The 21,974-nt window shown below is 42.4% G+C and overlaps 1 protein-coding gene across 1 annotated transcript in view; it reads right to left on the reverse strand.

The window, feature by feature from the left end:
• Positions 1-2,136: 2,136 nt before the first annotated feature.
• atp10b (ATPase phospholipid transporting 10B) overlaps positions 2,137-21,974 on the reverse strand; it is a 443,112-nt gene continuing 423,274 nt past the window's right edge. Inside the window, 9 exon segments of the mRNA XM_068043811.1 lie at positions 2,137-3,063; positions 3,065-3,142; positions 4,277-4,464; positions 6,245-6,349; positions 6,450-6,530; positions 7,655-7,855; positions 9,792-9,917; positions 10,698-10,774; positions 13,027-13,342. Coding sequence (XP_067899912.1) covers positions 2,865-3,063; positions 3,065-3,142; positions 4,277-4,464; positions 6,245-6,349; positions 6,450-6,530; positions 7,655-7,855; positions 9,792-9,917; positions 10,698-10,774; positions 13,027-13,342 — 1,371 coding nt within the window. The 3' untranslated portion in view covers positions 2,137-2,864.

Consider the following 21,974-nt stretch of genomic DNA (forward strand, 5'->3'; position numbering starts at 1 on the left):
ATCCATTGATTTCTGATTTGAACATGTTCAATGATTGATCTTCCACAGCCCTTTGGGGGTCGAGAATTCCAAAGATTCACCACCCTCTGAGTGAAGAAATTCCTCCTCATCTCAGTCTTACATGGCCTGCCCCTTATTCTGAGATTACGTCCCATGGTTCGAGACTCACCAGCCAGAGGAAACATCCTATCTACATCCAACCTGTCAAGCCCTGTAAGAATTTTGTCTGTTTCAATTAGATCACCTCTCATTCTTCTAAACTCTAGAGAATACAGGCCCAGTTTCCTCAATCTCTCCTCACAAGACAATCCCGCCATCCCAGAGATTAGTCTGGTGAACCTCCGTTGTACTGCCTCTATGGCAAGTATATCCTTCCTTAGATGAGGAAATCAAAACTGTACTGAATAATCCAGGTGCGGTCTCACCAAGGCTCTATACAATTGCAGCAAGACTTCTTTACTCCTGTACCCTAAACATACCATTTGCCTTATTGCTTGCTGCACCTGCATGCTAGCTTTTCGTGACTCATGAGGTGACTCATGATGGTATTCAGCTGCACAGATTGGTTGCGAGTGCAAATTTTATTTTAAAATTTGTTTCAAGTTTGATTTGGAAACAATCTTATTTTACAATTCTTGGAGTCATGTCAGGAATCTGATGCAAAATTATTCCTCCATTAGTTTACATGTCTTCATCTTTTTAGAAAAGGTTTAGAAAAGAGCTTCAATAAAAGAAAAAGTACTTTGTGGAGGATAGCAGCTGTGATGCTTGTCACTGCCAATGCTGTGTGATGCTAACAATGACTGTGACTACCAAAGCAATGTTATTGAACTTGGAAGGGAGCTCATAACATTGATACAGCTGACAGCAGTTAATCAGAAAATGGAGCAATTGGTTGCAGGGGAAGAGAAGACAAATACTAGTCTGGATTCAATAGAGTCCTCAACATCGGGATCTGTGCCAGTGGGGGGGGGGGGGCATGAAGATGGCATGAAGATGAGGCATGTCACGAATTTCAATTGCGATGGGACCGCAATTTAAATATATTACAATACCTGAATTAATGACACTCCCATCACCTCCTAATTTCCCTCTGCAATCTTCACTCCAGCAGCCGGCACGGCGAGACTTTCGGATCCCCATCCGGGAAAATGAGGAGTAACACTGGTGGGGAGGGGGCGGAGGTAAGCTTCTCAATGTGGGGGGGTGGGGGGGAAGGGGCAAAAGAGATTTATTTATTTTATTTCATGTACTGTATCTTTAAATATTTAAATTTTCCAGTAGGGCTAACAGCCCTTTAAAAATGGTGTCAGTGCCTGCGCACAGGCAGCTGATGCCATTGATGGATTGGACAGCCCACCCCATCGACGTGATTGGGAGTGGGGGCCACCTGCCCCAGCTATTTAAATGAGCTGCCACGCTTGGAATCGTGGTGGCTCTTTGGCGTGTAGGGGTTGGTGGGAAGGGTTATAGTTTAAACTTTGTGCAGCGTGGGGGGGCAATGGTCAGATGGTAAAGGTAAGTGTTTTTGAGTGGGGGAAAGGGCAAATAATTAATCTGTTATTGAAGGGGTAGGAGAGGGGCAAAAGAGATGTATTCATTTTAGTTCATTTAATCTATCTTTAAATATTTAAATTTGCTGGTAGGCCTAGCAGCCCGTTAAAAATGGTGTCAGTGCCTGAGCATAGGCAGCTGACACCATTGGCGGGGATGATCAGCCCACCCCCCTCGATCTGATTGGAGGAGGAGGCCAGCTGCCCCGGCTATTTAAATGAGCCTCCGCACTTGGAATCGTGGTGGCTCTTTGGTGTGCGGCCTGCTTGGGCAGGCCAACTTTTTTTCACCCACTGCCGAGTGGCAGACTTATAGAAAACAGCCCACTGTTAGGGAGAGGGTGCGGAGCCTTAAATATCAAAGCTTGCCTCGTTCAGAAAGTTTAGTCATTAAAATGTAGTTCACTCTCAACAAACCAATATATTTAAAGTCATACTAACAAACTGAATGATTTTGCTTAATAAAAACAAAAAATGCTGGAAATACTCAACAGGTCTGGCAGCATGTGTGGATAGAGAAATAGAGTTAATATTTCAGTACTGTAACCTTCCATCAGAACCAGAACCTGAAGCACTAATTCTGTTTCTCTCTCCACAGATGCTGCCAGACCTGCTGAGTACTTCCAGAATTTTCTGTTTTTATTTCAGATTTCCAGCATCCACAGTATTAGCTTTTGAATGATGGATTTTATCAATAAACTTCATGTCGCAGCTCTTATTAAACCAATAAACACATATATAATTGTGTTGTGCAGTGGGTTAAATAAAAACATCTTTCTCTGCTTGGAAAATCATATTTAAGAAATAATGGACTGTCATGAAAAGAAACAAATGCTAATAGTAGAAAAATTGGTAGATTAGCAATTAATCTCATGTTGTCTTCTTTAGACAGGGAGATAATGAAAGCCTTAGGCTTGAGAGCGTGAACAATTCTTGAAATAGTGCATACTCAGCTTTCATTACTGAACATCGATGTTACCCAATATCAGCAATGATAAATGCATTGGAGCTCCCTTCCTCAAAGTTCACAAATCAAACTGCTAACACAGTTGATAAATGGCTCGGTCTTTCAAAACTTTGTACATGCTCTGCAGTTTCTTGCTCAGTTGACAAAGTCTGTTTTTCCACAGAAGTCTTTGAGCTTTTAAGTCTTTTAGGAGAGATCTGTTTTTAATCAGTATTTAACATTGACTGATTGAAAGGAGGCAGATTTTCTGTGCTTCTGAAGCTGATTATAAATGGGTAACTTCACTAGAGTCCTCACTGGCTCCATTTTGCATCCTTTTTTCCTGTGAAGATGACTCCTGAATTTCAGACACAGTTGATGGAATTAGGTATTTTTGCTATACCCACTGGGATGGAAGAAATAAGTTGAGGATCATGATTACTTGCCATAGTACAAGGGTGGCTGACATTTTCCATTGGTGATTGATCTATAGAGTCTGTTAAAGATAAATCATTTGCTCGTATGTCAAGGCTTTTCCAACGTTTGATAGCTTGAATACGCTGTTTTGTCCAATTTGTCCAGTTGTTGAGCTTTGAGAATACAAGATGCAAACAATGTGCCTTGTAGGCTACGAAATAAATACCTGACAACAGAAATAAAGGCACAAAATCTATTTCTGATACTTGAAACACGCAAAAACAAAAACTACCAAACATGATTCCAGTTTAATCCAAATGCTGTAAATTCATGAAGTTTATACCAGCAAAGTACCATGAGCTGGATTTTACGTCATGCGGATGGGAGCTGGCCACTGACGTAAAAGTCAGTGGCGAACCTACTTCCGCTCGGCTTGGAGATCCATCCCGCATTTTATGGGTCCCTGGGCTTTAATTGCTCTGAGGCGGGACTTCCACACACTTGAGGGAGGAAGTTCCACCTCATTGAGCTGTCAGCCAATTATCGGGTCAGCAGCGCCACCAGGAAAAAGGTAAAAGGTGAGAAGGGCTGGATCTATCAGGTAAGTGCCTTTACAGCACAGCTAGTGGGCCAGAAGGAATCTCCAGGCATTTCTTCCAGGCCCAACAAACTTACCTGTAAACACCCCCAACCTCCATGATCTCTCCGTGACAGCCTCCTACCCCATCACCATGTCCCCATGATCAGCAACCCCACTGTGATCACTGACCTCCCCCTTCTCCCCTGATTCCCCCATGATCTCTGATACTCCCTAGACACTCCCCATCTCCAATTCCCCTCTGATCTCTGCTCCCATTGTGAACACTACCCCCTGACTCTCCCCCATCCTCTTCTCCCAATCTCTAACTCCCCCAACCATGCCCTTCCCAACACCTCCCCCTTCCACACCTCGTGATTTACCCAACAACCACAAAACTATCCTGACCCTCAGTTGCGATCTTTTCTGGAGAAAATCTTTGCCTGACAGCCAGCTAAGTTTGTCACAGGCTGGTCTCCAGCTAGGAATCTGTTTTTAAAACTAATTCCACAGCGTGTGCCATAACTCTCCCCTTTGCTTCAAAATCCTACTCCCATTGAATATTGGAGCCTTAGAGTAGCTAGGGTGGTTAGCAATTTCTTAACAGATTTTGGGTTTTCTATTCAATTATAAATAGCAATTTGCGTGGGGTGGGGCTGGGGCTGAAATTCAACTCCAATAGAAAAATCAGACAGTGTCTATAATGGGCGACTGATTCTTTGCTGCTTGTTTTTCCCCCTGGTAATGTCCCCAGTCATTGTAAAATTTTAAATATTTGATTACCTTGGTAATAGGGCTAGGACTGGTGTGATGAGACAGATGAGGTAGAAGAGTGGATCAGTCATCTGACGTTGCATTATCCAGTAAGGATTTGACGGATGGTTGCAGGTTACACAATTGGCACTATAAATGAGTGTAACCAAAAAGTAGAATACAATGCTTCCAATCATTGAAGCCAAGTGCAGCCAGGTCTGCCAGAGAAAGATTAAAAACTCTTAAGATGTAGAATAGTTTAGAAGATTTAACATAGCTACCGATTTTCCTGACCTTTGCTTCTGAATGCAGAGGCCCATTTCACTATCTGCCCTGTAATGTGCTCCCAGAATTTCTGAAGCTTTCCTGAGGAGGGCAGAGATAGTAATACATCTTAGCACTCAATGAAATATGGTGAGATAGTGTGACCCACTTAGAGTCAATGGGTCCTTGAGTGGCAAGGCAAAATAATCTGGACAGTTACTTTCTTTTAATTGTAAAATCCCTGCAAGATATCTGGCAGCAATTAGACTTGATGGGTGTTGATCTCCAAAAGCAGCTGGCAGGCCCTGATTACGGAGACCTGATGTGCTTCAATTTGCTGTTTTACAAGTACAAAGCCCAGCCACTGGTGAGCCTGTGCCAGATGTGCCACTTGGCCATGTTATTGGACCAGGACAGGAAATACTTGTGTACCTGGGCTGAGACAGGAGCAATGCTCTTTAGCTGCTCTGTTTCTGCAGTAAATGAATCAGCCCCACTGTACTTATTTAGTGCTGGACACAGATCAGTCGTTCAGTAATCACAGATGAAGATAGTTTTGCCATTTTAAAAAATTTTCCAGAATTAATTTTTACTCTGTTTAACATGATTTTATTATTCGCAAAGCTCTTTGGCATGAAAACGCATACTGGACAAAACAATTAAAAGAAAAACAATTGAAGAAATTCTGCATACAATTTGCATATATTCATACATGCATCTTTAAGTTGTCACCTATCTATTCCTCCTCCCTTTGAAATCCTCTTGGGTTTGGAAGGCAGCACTCCTACAGATTACATCAATAGGGCTAATGGAAAAGTGACAGGATCCGATTGGGTGAAGTTAATGGTGTAAAATCGATGCTTGATCCAATCCTGACAATTTCCCACCAAATTGATTAAGGTTAAAATTGCCCACAATGACATCTCTGCGTGGACTCACCAAAAGTCACACCAGATCACAGTCAAAAGTAGGGATGTTTTCTCTTTCTCCGACAATCTACAGATTTAAAATCTAAGCTTAGAATTCCCTAATAACTACTTCTTGATTTGTTGTCATCTACTCTTTACATCCTGGGTGTTGATCTGCAATATACATCTTCAGCTGGGTTTCACAAATAAAAATTCTAACACCAATCCCTCATCGGAAGGGATTGGCTTCACTCCCCACTTTGCTCGTTTAGTCTCTCCCATTGATGATCAAGTACATCATCAGGTAAACTCATCCCACAGAGAATCCTGAGGTTTAGTAACATTTTAAGGCAGCACACTGTGCCATTCTAATTATCACTCAAATTCTACTGCACATTTCATTTAAAAAACTAACAGTGATCATTTTCATTAGTTTTATTTATTTCTCAAAAAATATAGCCTACAGCTAAAATCTGTTTCGGGGTCATAATAGTCAAATTAGTTGAGCATTCATTTGATATCTATTCTGTGCTAGTATGACAGATAATGTTATTTTGCTTTCTTAAAGACAGTAATATCAAGAAATGAAGGATCACGGCTGTAAACGCACATTCTACCAGAGCCATGGCACAAGGTAGTCAACATTCCAATTCCCTGCACTACCTCCATTCAGCTTTCCTACTCAAGGCCAAACCTTGTCATATTACCATGCTAACTGCTGTCATTATATCATAGGAGTTTTATTGGAAAATACTACATTACATTTTGTCATTAGCCTATGTACTTCATATATATATATATATATATTTCTGTGATTCATACTTACCCACGTTTTGGTTTCAATTGCTAGATGTGCTAGGATTGTGAAGAGGGACAGAGTGTTCATGGGTATTCCAAATGTAAAGACATCAATATCTGAACCTTGATAAGTCTTTAAAAAAAGGTTAAAGTTTTAAAAACATGGTTTCTAGTGAAGGGAAAATATAAACCTGATCAAGGTTAGCTTTGATTAGGATGGAAACAGTACTTACAAAGTATGGAATGAAGAAACAGACAAGACTTTGATAAAAAGCATCCAGCATGGTGATCCAAAAAGTGCAGAGATTGTAGACCTGAAGAGAAGGTAGGAGAACAAAATTCTGGTTGATTGCCAGAAAGGTTTCTACAGGATTATAAGAATCTCATGCTGTTTAGTCAAGGAGTAAAAAGCTTTTTTTCCCCTGTTACATTGACACTCTCCTGCACCCTCCCCTCATCCCCCACATTTTTTGGATATCCTTTCAACACAATGTCTTAGCTAAGAAACTACATGATCAGTTCACATGCCCCAATGCACCTCTGAAAAGAACACTGAAGAAACTTGGCAAGTGTATAGGAATGACCTGAGGTAAACCTCTTTTGGACACACTTCATCTACTTGTAAGGGGCTGATGTGCCACTCCATGTCATAGTGCATCAAGGATCCAAATTTCTCCATCAGTTAATTGCCAAATTAAGTATCAGTTTCTAATAAACACAGAATGAAAATTCAAGTGAATAATTATTGACAGTTCTGGTAATAACAAACTCTCATGTAAAGAAAATGATTTTTAAACATTCAAAAGTTTAACTATGCGATGAATGAACTAATTATGTATCATTTCTCAACTTACACATTGACAGATCTCACAAGCCTGGCTTAGTATTTTTAAAGCCAATTTCAGTTGTATCAGTTAGAAAAAGTCACTCAAATAGTCAACTCAGGAAGACAGGAAACCAACAGAAACCCATAGGAAGTCCGAGGTGGGATTTATATGAGACCCAAGAGTTAGAATACCCCAGGCCTAATTTCTGGAGCAGTAGGTGAGTTTCTAATTCACACCACTACTCACCCACCTCCCCCCCCCCCCCCCCCCCCCTAATTGGCCTGGAGTTAAAACTGGGACATAAGTTTTTGGGAAGTACTTTAATGGCATGAAACCTCTTGGTTTCTATCTCTTCAAAAATACATGCAGGTATACTTCTTGTATATGTGCTTTTTTATAAACAACGTATGCTTCCGCTATAGGGACAGTTCATTTTGTAAAGTAATTATACCATAATTCTGTCAGTCTTTTATTCCTTTACAATTGGAAAATGACCAAACAACATTCAGGACTCAAGCCCAATGAAATCGATCCAGCATGACCCAAAAGAGCAGACTGACCTGACGAATGTTTACTTTATATTGTAGGCAATAGTACTATGTTAACTTTACCCAAGACTGCTGACCACTTCTGTACAGTTCTGGGAGCTCCAAAAGTATTTCTGCAGAAACATCTTTGTCCAACATTCCACACACTAATGGAGGAAGGGAGGTGAAAAAAAGGTTGAAGAAAATCATCAGCCAATAGTCAATCATAGATGACCCACTAAAGCCGCAGAAAAACTGGTACCAGAACAATAGATTCACATAGGCCTGTGGATAAAGAAAGGGAAAATAGGATCAGAATACAGAATACAAACATCCCTGATATGGTAATACAGATTTCTCTGTTGAGTTTGCATAAAGATGACCAAAGGATTGACCAAATTTTATGTACCAGCATGTTTTGCAAGGCCAAAAGACTTCAAAGTAAAAAAAAAACTGCTAAATGCTGCACTGTCTTTCACAGATAAGGAAGACCTTGGAGAGGAATGAAGCATTGGATGTCACAAAAATGAGGAACATGGAATGTCCACCTTGAGGCCTACAGATGATTAACAAACTATTGATCTGATAAGAAATGTGAACAGTTGGGCTGGATAACCATTCAGCTGGATAACCTGCTTATTAGCAGGCCTGATGAATAACTCTAAGCATAAACAACTGATGCCAAGCAAATACGAACAATGAAGTCTCTGAAAGTTAGTTGGAAGGCTGGAGATGGGATGTTTTAAGGGAGTTGTGGAACTGATCATAAGGCAAAGCATAGGATGAAATAAGGGAAGATAATGTAAAGGCCTGGTTGATTAAGGGCAGAAGGTATGAGCAAAGACTCTAGAAACTCATGGTAGTTACAAAATATAATGTCAGGCATGGTTTCGACAAAGAACTCAACATACTATTGGGCATTTTGTTTTAAGGGGAACCTTTATGGGACAATAAGGTCCTGAAAATATAAACACCCGGTCCATCCCATAAAGGGTATAAAAGATGTTATAAAAAGATACACTGGGCTGCAGTTGAGGACACTTGGCTGGATGCCAATTAAAGAGCTACATCGAGTCACTGCCGAACTGACCACTCGATGATGTTCACATACATGAGGTTTTCTGCTTAAGTTGCTTGAATTTAAAGTAAAGGGATAGATCTGTGCAATGTGTGTAATCTGGGATTATATAACAGTATGCTTACTTATAATCTCTTGCTGATTGTTTTTTTTTAAGTAAAAGGAAATTATTCCAGAAATCTTTGTCTTGAATTGTTTGTTCTATGGAATTGGACTCTGAACTGTTTGACAAGGGAATGTCCTACACTCAAAACTGGAGTCAACATGTTATTTTTTGGAAATAATGGAAGTGAAAAATGGCTTAACGTTAGTGTTCAGTCAAAGATAGCAATACTTGAAATAGAATATTGCTTAGTTTTATTGCATTGAATCCCAGTATCAAGGGCCCCATCAAGATGCAAGGTGAAGACGTCATTATTCTATCAGAGCAATTTCTCTTCAAACCAACCTCAACACACTTTTTGTATCACTCAACCATTTCTATAGCTAACACCATCCCCATGTTTCTAAAATTGCTCCAACAGTTCCCAAACTCTGTCACATTCTAAATTGATTTAGAGTTGTGTTGGTTTGTAGCTTACCATAATAGATCCATTGCATGTGCCAATTAAATGCTGTCTTTCAGACTAAGGAGGCCTTTACTGAAAAATGATTAAGGCAACTACAGAGAGTGCACTCATTTGATTTACTTTTTGGGGTAATGTTGGGGTATGGAATGATGGCTTGGAAAAGCTCCTGAAGTTGTCATGTCTGTTGTAAAACTGGTTGTGAGGGCACAATTGGTATGAAAATGGGAGTTTAAATGTACTAAAATCATTATGCAAGCAAACTGCAAGTGCCCAGGTCACATTGCCTTCATAGTGCTATTCATTTGAGTACTTTTACTGTCTCAAGGTGATTTTGACAATCAACCAACTTTGTGGTTTATTTAAAACTGATAATAAAAAGTTTTGTTCACAGATGTATTGAACCTACCAGGACCGTCATGATGGAAGCTGAAGACAAGAAACGTAGCAGAAGTTCAGCTTAATAATGGAAACAGCCAAATGATAGTATTAGCACAGAATGCAAGAGGCTTCTGAATAGACCACAGCATGGTAAGTCTGGCATCTATATAGCAAAATGTTAATTTTGTCCACTTACCACATTCTTGTAAAAGAAGTAAATGATCATGTTGGCCAATCGTGTGTAACACCAGTGGCCATGCACCAGTAGCAGCTTTTTTAGGTGTTTGAAGTGAGAGATTGAAAAATCACTGGCCATCACAGCCTATAAACACAGAACATTATACATGTTGAAACTTTAGGATTTGTTTGATACTGGAAAGAATTGCATAGCACACACAGCAGAGACAGGCCAATCAACCCAGCCATTCCTTGCCGTTTATGCTCCATTCGAGCCTCTTCCCATCCTGCTTCATTGAACTCTATCAATATAGCCCTTTATTCTCGTCTTCCTCATATATAGCTGCTCTTTAAATGTATCTATACTATTTATGTCAACCACGCCTTGTGATAGCAAGTTCCACATTATCAACATTGTCTGATTGAAGAAGTTTCTTCTGAATTCCCTATTGGATTTCTTGGTGACTATCTTACATTGATGGTCTCTAGTTTTGCTCTTCCCCACAAGAGGAAACTTTCTATCTGTGTCTACTCTATCAACCTTTCAGAATTTTACAGACCTCTATTAGGTCACCCCTCAGCCTTCTCTTTTCAAGAGAAAAAAGACACAGTCTGTTCATCCTTTCCTCATAGGTATAACCCCACATTTCTGGTAAGATCCTTGTAAATCTTTTTTCACTTTCTCCAGTACCTCTTTTTATCCTTTTTATAACATGGCAACTAGATCTGTACACAGTACTCCAAAGTGTTATTAAAGCAGGGCAGCTCAGCATGAACGCACATATCAGTTTGGGCAGGATTTCAGACTGTGTTATGGAGGTGGAAGGAGAGTGAGCTAATCCACTGCACCAACCAACCAGTCTTCCAGCAGTATCCATTCTTTATCTGATTAGCACTGAAAGTTAAGTTTCAAGAAGCACTGTACCTGCATTCCTTCCTGACCAGAGATTCCAATGCCCACATCAGCAGCCTGGATCATACTGACATCATTGGCCCCATCACCTGGAAGACAAAGTACATTCTTGTACATTTTAACACACCCTTCATCTGTTATACACAGATTGATTGCAAGTAAGTGTTTTGCTGTTGCCCTGTGTCTCAAGAGGGCCGAATACCACTAACTACCCAGCATGCTCAGTACTTCCCATAACAGCCTACTATAAGGCAAAGCTCTTCTAAAAGGGATTGTGCTCTGCATACAGTTTTTGTTGGGTAACATGATTTAGCATTATATTAGAAATGCCTGTCATGATATAGCACGCTTAGCATTTCAACAGGACATGAATAAGCGTGGGCTAAGACTGACTTTCCACACAATTAATTTGATGTTGACTGTCATAAGGGGAGTAAGGGGTACAGGAGGGGAAGTAAACATATCATGAGCTCTTTTCACATTGATTAGCAAGAGGTATCAGCAATAGCCCAGGAGCAGGCCACCTGCACATCCTTTCACTGAGGAATAAATAGAATTTTGGGGTGAATATTACATGTTCATATTTTTGTCATTTGTAAACACTGGGAAGCACAAAGGTTAGAGTCTGGCTTTAAATCCAAACTTACAAAATTAAAGTCTCCACTCTTTGTCAGTTGGAGCAATATCAACCCAGCTTTCACTGGGCATTGGTCCAGAATGCAAAACTATCCCCAATTCACCACTAAATGGTAATCTCACTCAGAGGTCAGAATGATTATTGGTGTGTGAAATGAAAACATTCATGCCAGTGCAGGAAGGATGCTCTCCTGACAGGGCTAAAGCAGGTATTGGAACTAAGTAGGAAGAGGTTTACTCAACAGCAGGTTATGCTTTAACAGACTTGGAAGTATTTGATGCTAATATTGAGTGTGAAAAATGGTTCCTTCACCCTGATGAGCACAAAAACTTCAAAATGACTTTTTTTTTAAAAAACTTGACACCTTAGTTATTGGATGGCTCACTCAAGTTAAAAAAAACCTCCAACATATTTGTGTCTTTTTGCCTCATGAATTTTAACCAATGTGATTATGATGTTGAGTATTATTCACTGTAAATACACTGGCGACATCATTTTTAAAAATTTATTTCATTTGAAAAATGTCTGAACTTAATTATTTATAGGGCTTACATTTAACATAAAACATTCAAAACCCTGAGAAATGTATAAAGTAGTCATAGAGGCTGCAACTTTACATTGGGCTGGGGGCCCCACTCACCGGCCAAAAAGTTTCACCTGACCTGGAAGCCACACTGTGATTTAATGTGGCCCAAGCCCTTAACTGGCCTCGGATGGGATTTCCACCCATCTAATGCAGGAAGTCCTGACTCCAAGAACTGCCGGCCAATTAGTGCACCGGCATCTCTCAGTCCCAGCAGCACTACTGGCAGCAGTGGCCACTGCTGGTACTGCACCCAGCCAGAAGAGCATGAAGGACACTGGCCATGGAATGAAGCTAAGTGTGTGGGGCCTCACTGGGGACAATTGGCCCGGCCCTGGCGAGGCAAGGGGGTCGGTTGGGGCTGTGGAGGAAATGTAGTGCCAGGGCGGCGGCTTGTGCTGTGGGGGGGCCCTCCATGGGGCACAGGGTACCCAATCAAGAGGGCACCCCCCCAGTCATGAAGGATGCGGCCAAGTTTTAGTGAGTGGCCTCCTGAGGTCTTGAGCCGTCCACCTGTCATTAGTAATATACCAGTTGCAGCAGGTGGAGGCTGTTATGTGGGAGTTAATTGGCCACTTAAGGCCTTAATTGGTCTGGGGCGGATGGGCCACTTCTCACCGCCACCACTCGTAAAATTGCAGCAAGGGCGGGAAGGCGACAGAAAGGGCATCCGCCACCTCCCACTCAATTTTACAACCCCACCCCCCCCCCCCCAATCGCCTCCAGCCCCGTCCTGCGGGGGGCGTAAAATTCCAGCCAGAACGTTGACAATCCCACAATCAGAGTTCAAGCTAACATTGGTTAGTTTCACAGTAAGGCTTGGATACTGATCATCCTAGTTGGAATACCAAACACTCCATGACTGTAGATCCTGCACGACCTAAAGGGTGATTGCTTCCTAGTTTTGGTCAGATTGATCTCACATGAGAAACTTCAAATGCAAATATTCTGATACTTTCTTAATGTACATTATGTAAGTTATGGATGTGGGGGAAAGAGGGTTGAGGGAAAAGAAAAATAGGGTCTATTTGCATTAATAAAAACATAAACCTCAAGTAATAAGTTAAGAACGAAAAGTTCTTTACCACATATTTAAGGAATAATAGTAAAAAGATATATACCTATTGCTAGCGTCCTGACCTTTAGATGATTTCGGACTAGCTTGACTATCATGCTTTTCTGCAGAGGGGTGGAACGACAACACAGCACAGATCGGCAACACTTTGCCAGATCCAGGAACTTCTCCTGCAGGTTCCCATGGAAAATCATATTCAAAGTCTTTCCATCAATCACCAGACCAAAGCTGGGCTTGGTGGTGGGTTTGAATGCAGAGGCTACAGGTGAAAAGTTCTCATTCAATTTGGAAGTAGTGTAATTTACTCCACTATACATTCTTATTTCTTCCAAGATGCAATCCAACAAAGACTCACAGGCCTCCTGTTAATTTGAAAGAAAAATTCCAGATTAGAAAATAGAATATTTATTTCAATGTGCCAGGATCACTCCAACTAGCTGTTCATGTCCCATACTCTACAGGACATGGCTATAATATATTAACTGTTAATATAAAATCTACTTAATCTTCACAAATAAGGGTGAGCCAACCAAGCTCAGTTCAGCTTTCAATTTCACAGACAGACCTACAAACCCTCCTGGATGAAACTGAGGTCAGGAGACACAGAGAGCTGGGCATCCTTGGCAGGAAACCTGCAGGTGACACTTTTGGTACCATGTTGAGGGAGGTGGTACTGGCACTGATTGAATATCCTCTCACTCCCTTGACTGCAGACCATGACTGCAAGGCATTCAACAATCTGACAATGACAGGCAAGGTTACACACTCCCTTTTCGTCCTTGGGATCCCTCATCATGACCACACTCTAATATTAACAGCTGCACAAATACCCCTTCAAAATGTACCCTAGGGAAGGCCCTAACTCAGGAGTTTACATTATGCTTACCCATTTCACAATTGTTTATATGCACAAACCCCTTTCTACATTTTAACATGATGGTACCACCACTTCTGACTTCACCTGTCTCAAAGCACCTGCCACACAGTCCTCCATTCCTGGCTCCCTCCTAATTCACACAATCTTGCTGCAGGAAAGAGTATCTCCAACCTGAATCATCTCTCTTCCACAGACATGTAGCTCATGAGAAGGCATTCTACTCTTGCTATAGGTGATGATGTCTAAGGCATAGTGATGGTACCAGGTTAGAACCTAAACACAATCTGTGCAGCATTTCTGTAAAGCTTCACACAGCCACAAGCTTCACCCTTAGCTACTACCCCCTTCTCCTGTGATCTACCACCACAAGACCAATCACCTCAATCCCATGTCAGATTTGTAGTAGCTCTCATGATACTAACTGCATGAAAGAGAACAACCAGAAAAGGCGCACTTAGTTAACCAGGGGAACCATGATGTTAGGAGAGTAGACGGTATTGTGTTTGCTTTAGACTTTGTTGTATTAAAAAAGAATGTGGATTCATGTTGTGCTTTGTTATTCACAAAGTTAGAGTTTTACCCACTAGGGTGCAACTTCTTGGTGCTGGTTTATTAAATCAGATGAGTCTTATGGCATGGTGATGTAGGAGCAAAGAAGTCTGATGTGTTATCATGCTCTGGGATGGGTGCTGGATGAAAGATTGGTCCTTTATTTGAAGATAGGGGGAGAAGGACTTAAGACAGCGGTGATAAAATTAGACTGCATTAAATCAAAGCAAAGGCTTCAGTGACTAGTTACATTCAGATGTTTCCTACGACAGCAATTACTGAGGAGTCCCCTGTGCCAGTCATCAGGATTCTCTCATCCAAATATTCTGCCTCCAGTATTGCTGGGCCCCTCCCCAGCAACGTTTAAGTCCTTTTTATACTGCAAAATTGTGCAGAACACAGCAGGCAACTGCATGTGAAAAATTAACGAGAGCATACTTCAGTGTCCCACCCAACTTGCCTAGGCAGTGAAAGCACCCTTTTAAACTCTGAAAGCCCTCTTGATGACAATTCTTAGGAGGGATGTGCCGTACTGTGCTGCCCATCTGCGCTTTTTGGGCCACTTGTAATGGGGTCATTATCCATGGAAACAGGGATCTAGCTAGTCATCAACAAACCATCCGTTTACATTAATTTCTTCCTTGAGGAGATCAGGGAAGGGCAAATTTTTAAGGATGAATGCGCCACGACAACTTCTAGCATATCATTTGTTTACATGTTGGATTGCTTTCATGTTCATACACTATCTGTACATTCAAGGAATGGCAGCCTTTCCTGATGTAGAAGTGGAAGGGACTGTCTGTAGGAGCTTTGAAAGCATCATAGGATTCTAATTATTGCACCCTGGACCTTGGACAGCTAGATCTCCACAAAACGAGATGGCTCTATTTCATTAAAATAAAAGCAAAATACTGCGGATGCTGGAAATCTGAAACAAAAACAAGAAATGCTGGAATCACTCAGCAGGTCTGGCAGCATCTGTGGAAAGAGAAGCAGAGTTAACGTTTCGGGTCAGTGACCCTTCTTCAGAACTGGTTCCGAAGAAGGGTCACTGACCCGAAACGTTAACTCTGCTTCTCTTTCCACAGATGCTGCCAGACCTGCTGAGTGATTCCAGCATTTCTTGTTTTGGCTCTATTTCATTGCTGCTTTGCTATGAAGTCAAATTAGTGAATTCCCCATGTCTAATGTAAAATGCACCAGACCCCCAACAAATGCATACCTGGCTGATATTAGAGATTTCTCCATGGCTGCCCAAAATGTCTGTGTGCATTAAAAGTGGAGAACAGTCATTACTGTTATAGCCAGAAAGATAGTAGTGCAGACAGGTAACAGTAGCTATAATTCAGCATTCTGTAACTGGCAGAACTCCCCTACTGCCTCTTTGGTAAGGGCTCTTTTCTTATTCACATGACCTCACTAAGGTCCTCATAGGACTTGCATTCCATGTATGCTATTTTGGGGAGGGTATTAGCTGGTATGGCACATCCTCTTTAAGTGCTGTCTCCCTCCTCAGCTTACAATGGCATATAAAAGGTATACTCAAAGAATGTCATATACCTGCTCCTGAGAAGCCTCACTGGTCTGCTTGACTCAAAACTACACAAGGTATATTTCCACATATACATATTTTAAAAAGAAAAGGAAGACTTGCATTTATATAGCACTTTTCACAACCACCAGACTTCTCAAAGTGCCTTACAGGCAATTAAGCACTTTTGAAGAGTAGTCACTGATGTAATGTAGGAAACGCGGCAGCTAATTTGCACACGGCAAGCTCCCACAGGCAGCAATGTGATAATAACCAGATATCTGTTTTTGTGGTGTGGATTGAGGGATAAATATTGGCTGGACACCAGGAATAACTGCTCTTCTTCGAAATATTGCCATGGGATATTTTACATCCATCCACACAAGCAGATGGGGCATTGGTTTAACATCTCATCTGAAATGCAGCACCTCTGACAGTGCAGCACTCCCTCAATACTACACTGAGGCATCACCCTTGATTTTTGTGCTCAAACTCTGGAGCGGGACTTAATTTAATGCAAAAAAGTATTAACACTGATTCTTTAAAACGCTAATCATGGTAAAGGACTGCCTATTTCCTTATACTTGCCCTACTCCAGTTAAGTTCCACATCATCTAGCTGCAAAATTTATTTTAAAAGTCAATTTAACTCCAAAAAACAAATACATAATCTGCTGCTGCTGTTCAAAGTTCAACTTGCAAAGTTTCCAAGTACATTTGCTCCACTGGTTTGACATTTACGAGAAACCAGGAGCCACAAATTAATCTGTAATACGCAGCAGAAAGGAAAGGTTAGAGAAATGCCAAAACACTTATTTGCAAATGTCAACAATTTTTAGGTTAGAAATGACTTTGTCTTTAAAAAGAACTGGTTGTCAATTGTGTGTGCATGGTAATCTGCCGCTATGTACTTCTTTTCAAGAAAAATGTGATGGGGCCAAAGATTTGGCTATGTCTTCATTTGATGTAACTTCCGACCAATGTCAGAATATGTTTTCTATGACTGGTAGGGGTGGGGATAAAATTTTTGGCTTCAGCACCCCCAAGTACAGATCCCTTCTACACTCCTTCAGTTCCATATTGATGTCTATACTGCATGACAGTACATTAGATCCACCAGCCTGAAATATCATATATTCTAGAGATGAAAGAAGCACAATCGGTCCATGTTATCATGGTGGTATTTGTGTGCCTTAAGCACGTCTCAGTCCATTTTTATTTAAACAACGGAATGGTACATGTTCATGAAGAGGGAAAGATGGGAGAGGGGGGTTCTGGGTAGGGGATTAGTGGCTGAGAATCCCAGAACTGCAGGGAATGCAAAGTGCTGCCAAATTTAACGGCAGGACTTCATTTGTGTCTTTTTTCTCCATTTCCCAGGGGGCAACCAGCCAGATTGAGAGACTGGCCAGCTGTTAAGTGGGAAGACTCACATCTGGGAGGTGTGTATGTGTGTGTGAGAAAGAGAAAGAGAGAGAGAGAGAGAGAGCATGTGAGAGAGCGCGTTTCGGAATATAGGTTGGTCTGGAAATCAACTGACCACACGTCCCCACCACCCTGATCTGCAGAACAACCTGCACCCTGCAACTTACCCCAATTAAACCAGAAGTAAGCTTAATCGTGGTTGGTCAGGTCAGATTTTTAAATCTAAGCCCTCGCCCCCACCACCCTGCCCCACCAATCCCTTTCCTGCCCATCCTGGGGCTTTAAAATCCACCCCTCCCCACCACGCCTGCCCCGCCCCACCCCCACGTCCCAGTGATTCCAGTACCATCTCTGGGCTCAAGGTTGCATAAACCGATCCTGAATAAATGGAAGGTGTAACATTATGATTACTGGATACAAGAAAACACCTCGAGTTCCAGATTTGGGCCCAGGCCCAGGCTGTTCTTTACTAGAAACTCTTTCTCATTACCCTTAGGAGACCAGTCAGACTCAGTACATGTAATCTTTCTCATCTTCCACATTCCTGACATTAAGGGACAATTACATCACATGATCATTTGGGAAAAAACCCTCTAAACTAAGAAGTAAATTGATATCAGTCAATCTCAGGTGGGATTTAATCATCTTCACTCAGTATAGTTGAGTCAAAATACAGAGGGCTGAATTTTACAGCCCCCCCCCCACCCCCAACGTTGGGGGTCATGGCAGGTTTGGGGGGGGGGGGGGAGGGGGGAGGTGGGGGTGGGCCGGAAAATGTCTCCAGGAGAGGCCCGCTACGGGCCTCGACGCCGGAAAGGCCCGGCCTGATATTGCCAGTGGCGGCGAGACATCGAGGCGGCCCCCCCGCCGCTCGGTGACGGGAGCCACATTAACATAGTCAAAAAAATGCAAATGAATTAATTAAACACTTAGCAGCTCCCACCTTCCCTTCTGGTGCCATATTGGTGGTGGCGGCCTGCACTCCTGCACCTTTCGATCTCCGCTCAGAGATCTGATGTGGGACACTGGTGGGAAGGGGGGAGAAGTTAAGTATTTTAGTGCCGGGGGGGGGCGGGGCAGCAGGGTAAAACTATTCTGATTGGTGGAGGGGATGGTGAGAAGGGGTTGAAGTTAAAAGTTTATGAACTTTGGGGGTGCGTGGGGAGAGGAGGTCAGGTACACAAAGTAAGTATTTGGGGGGGGGGGGGGGTGAGAGGGCAAGGAATGAATTGAATGGATATGGGGGGGGCGAGGAGGTGGCGGGAGAGGGGATAGAAACATTTCTTTAATTTTTTCAATTAAACCTAAAATGCCTGTTCCTTTAAATATTTGAACGAAATGTAAGGCTGAAAGCCCTTTAAAAATGGCATCACGCCTGTGCATTGGCGCTGGACTCCATTGCCAGGAACGGACCACCCGCCCTCTCCACGTCATCGGTGGTGGGCGGGGTGGATACGTCCCGGCCATTTAAATGAGCCGTCGCGTTTACATGCGGACAAGTGGTCCGAACCACGCAGCTGTAATGTAGTGTAAAACCCAGGCCAGAGTCTATTAAAAGTGTGTTACAAATAATTTACAAATATTTTAATGACAAAAAAGTTGTAGTTCTTTATGTTAGAGTGAAAATCTTAGAAAAGGTTTTGCTAATAAAAAGGAAATTCAAAAATCTGGAATCTTCTGCTAAATTCATCAAGGTTTTGGTTCATTGAAAAAGTTTAACAGCCATTTTTTCAATACAAGGAATAGCACATGAAATAGAGCAAATCTTAGACATGTTAAGAGGCATGTTCGTTCAGTTTTGGGCAGGGTCCATCTATTTTGTTGCTTTGTTGAATTATCACTTCATAACATGTATTAAACAGATATAAGAGCAAAATACTGCAGATGCTGAAAGTCTGAAATGAGAACAGAAAGTGCTGGAAATACTCAGCAGGTCTGACAGCATCTGTGTAGTCAGAGACATAGTTAATAAATGTTTCAGGTATGTGACCCTTCATCAAAGCAGTATTAAACAAACAGATATTGGGAAAACAATTGTTATATCTAAAATGCATCCTAAAATACTTCAATTCACAACAACTATACAGCGTGAATATTTGACATGCAGTGCAAGTTGATGCCACCTACAAGGCTGAGCTAAAATGTATCAAAATATCCATTCCTAAAACTGTCATAAAATGAGGGGTGGGGGGGTGTATCTTTGGGTTCATTTGATAATCAGAATGGGTCCAGATTTCTGACACAGCAAGTGATCTCCATGGTCTGAACCTGTGGTCTATTACAGCCAATCCCTACCCTATTACTTGTACCAAAAGAGCCACTTTAGTTCTATTTCAAAATGTAATAATGCCATAGCCAAAGTACATGGAACAGGTTTTTTTGAAGACCAAATTAAGTAGAAACTATTTTTATTTATTAAGCCATGTGTGAATTTTACAAACATTTTCCAGCACTGATCTAATCTAACAGTTTAATGGGAAATTCACGCCTACTTTACACATCTAATATAAAAGCTTTATTTTTGTGCCTTTTTGTAAAAGTCTTATTACAGTCAAGTGAGGAAGGGTTGAAGGGCTTTCCTCTTTTCCCACTTGATCACAACAGGTTTAATTCTTTCTTAAAGTGGATGTATTGGCCAATTCAGTAGATGTTTGATTACTTACTTGCTATGATCATAACAAGAACCAATCGGACAGCTTTTCTTGAGTTAACAATGAAAGAGTTTAACTTTATTGCACTTAAAACCAAACTAATGAAAAGAATAAACTACGCACCAACTTACACGCACACACGCACACGCGCACACGCGCGCGGCTGGATTTTAAGAGCCTGCTGCCGATCTCAGTGACAAGCTCAAAAAATGGAGGCCCGCATGCGAGCCAATGAAACGTAGCAGCTCATTTAAATAGCCATTTTTATAGGGCAGCCAGACCTGCCACCCAATTTAAATTTTTAAAGTCCTAACCCTCAAAATTAAATAAATAAATTTCTAACATCTCTTCCCATGCCCCAATAACAATTACAATAACTATTTGCCCTCCCCGTCGAAAACACTTAGCTTTTAGATTTGACCTTTGTCCCAAACTGCACAAAGTTTAAGGTTCAACACTTCCCACCATCCCCTACACCCATTACGTATATTTGACCCCATTTCCCACCCCACTTGCAAACCTACCTCCTCCATCCATCCCACCAGTGCAGAGCCATGTTTCCCCAGACAGGCTCTGAAGGTACAGGCATGCCGGCCCCTGCGCTGAAGATTGTGGTAGGCCCTCAAGATCACAGTTAAGTCTATGTAAATTTATTAACTTTATTCATTTGAATATTTAAATTATGGTCCCGGTGGCCATAGGCAGGAGGGACGCCACGGAGCTTCACCACCACCGGGAGGATCGGGCCGGACCCTACCGGCTTTAAAGTCCATGGCCTGCTCAGGTCGGGAAAAAGGAACCCGACCCCGACCCGGCCCGAATCCAACCCGCCCTGACTCGACCTGACCCGACCATTCATTTACTTACCTTCCTGACACCGAACCCGCAAGAAGCTGCAGCGCATGCGTGATGACATCTTAGTGACGTCACTCATTCACTGCGCAGACTCAGTTTCGTCCCAGACTCCCAGCTCAGGTAAGTTTTTTAATTTCAATACTTACCAGCGGAGCACTTACCGTGTATGTCCGGCCCGACCCGGTGCGATTCGACCTGGACACAGCCCGACCCGACCCAAGCCCAAAAGCTGGACCCTGAAGATGGACCCTACCCCACCTGAACCCGACACATGTCGTCGGGTCCCATCGGGTTCGGGTCGGGTAGCAGGTCTCTACGTGGCAGATCTCATCCAGAACAATCTTCAGGCACCCCGCCCCCCACCCACCAACTCCTGCCATGGAATCTGATGCCTGGGGAGAACAAAATCCAGCCCTAGAGGTTTACACACACAAAAGGGTGAATTTTACGAGTGCGCCGATGTTCATGGTGGCACACTCTAATGGCAGCGTTCATCCTGCGTGGATGTGCTGTCCAGGCCCCCGCAATATTAGGCGTGGGGGTTCATCTAAATAGAGCGGTGGAGCGGCCGCCCCGATGACAGAGGGGGCAGCCGCCACATCCCCGGCAATGGCGTCCGGCGCCAACGTGCAGGTGCTGGTGCCATTTTTTAAGGGCTTTAAGCCCTTACAATTAATTTTAATGTTTAAAGGTGTATCATTATAAATTTTTATTAAATAAAAACTTTTGTGATGGAGGCCCTTCCCCACAGCCCCCACCCCACCCAACAATGGTCATTTCATTGCCCGGGATAACCAAAACGTGCCTTTTTCCCGACCCGATCTTCACCTCCCAACCTTCAAACTTTTGACCTTGAACGCTATCCCACCATCCCCACAACCAATCAAAATTGTTTTCCCCGCTGCCCCATCCTGAAAATCTTATTCCTCCCCTCCCCCACCACTCTGTACGGATTTCCAAAGGCATGGGAAGCACGAACGGCGGCCATAATATCGGTGTAGGACGGCCGCTGCCTGCAGGTAAGTTTACTTACATATTATTAATGTAAATTTAAATATGTAGATGAAGGGCCCGCCACCCGCCGCAATATGCGACGGGCCCTTTTCG

Source organism: Heterodontus francisci, chromosome 12 (assembly GCF_036365525.1).
Source record: "Heterodontus francisci isolate sHetFra1 chromosome 12, sHetFra1.hap1, whole genome shotgun sequence".
Taxonomy (NCBI): Eukaryota; Metazoa; Chordata; class Chondrichthyes; order Heterodontiformes; family Heterodontidae; genus Heterodontus; species Heterodontus francisci.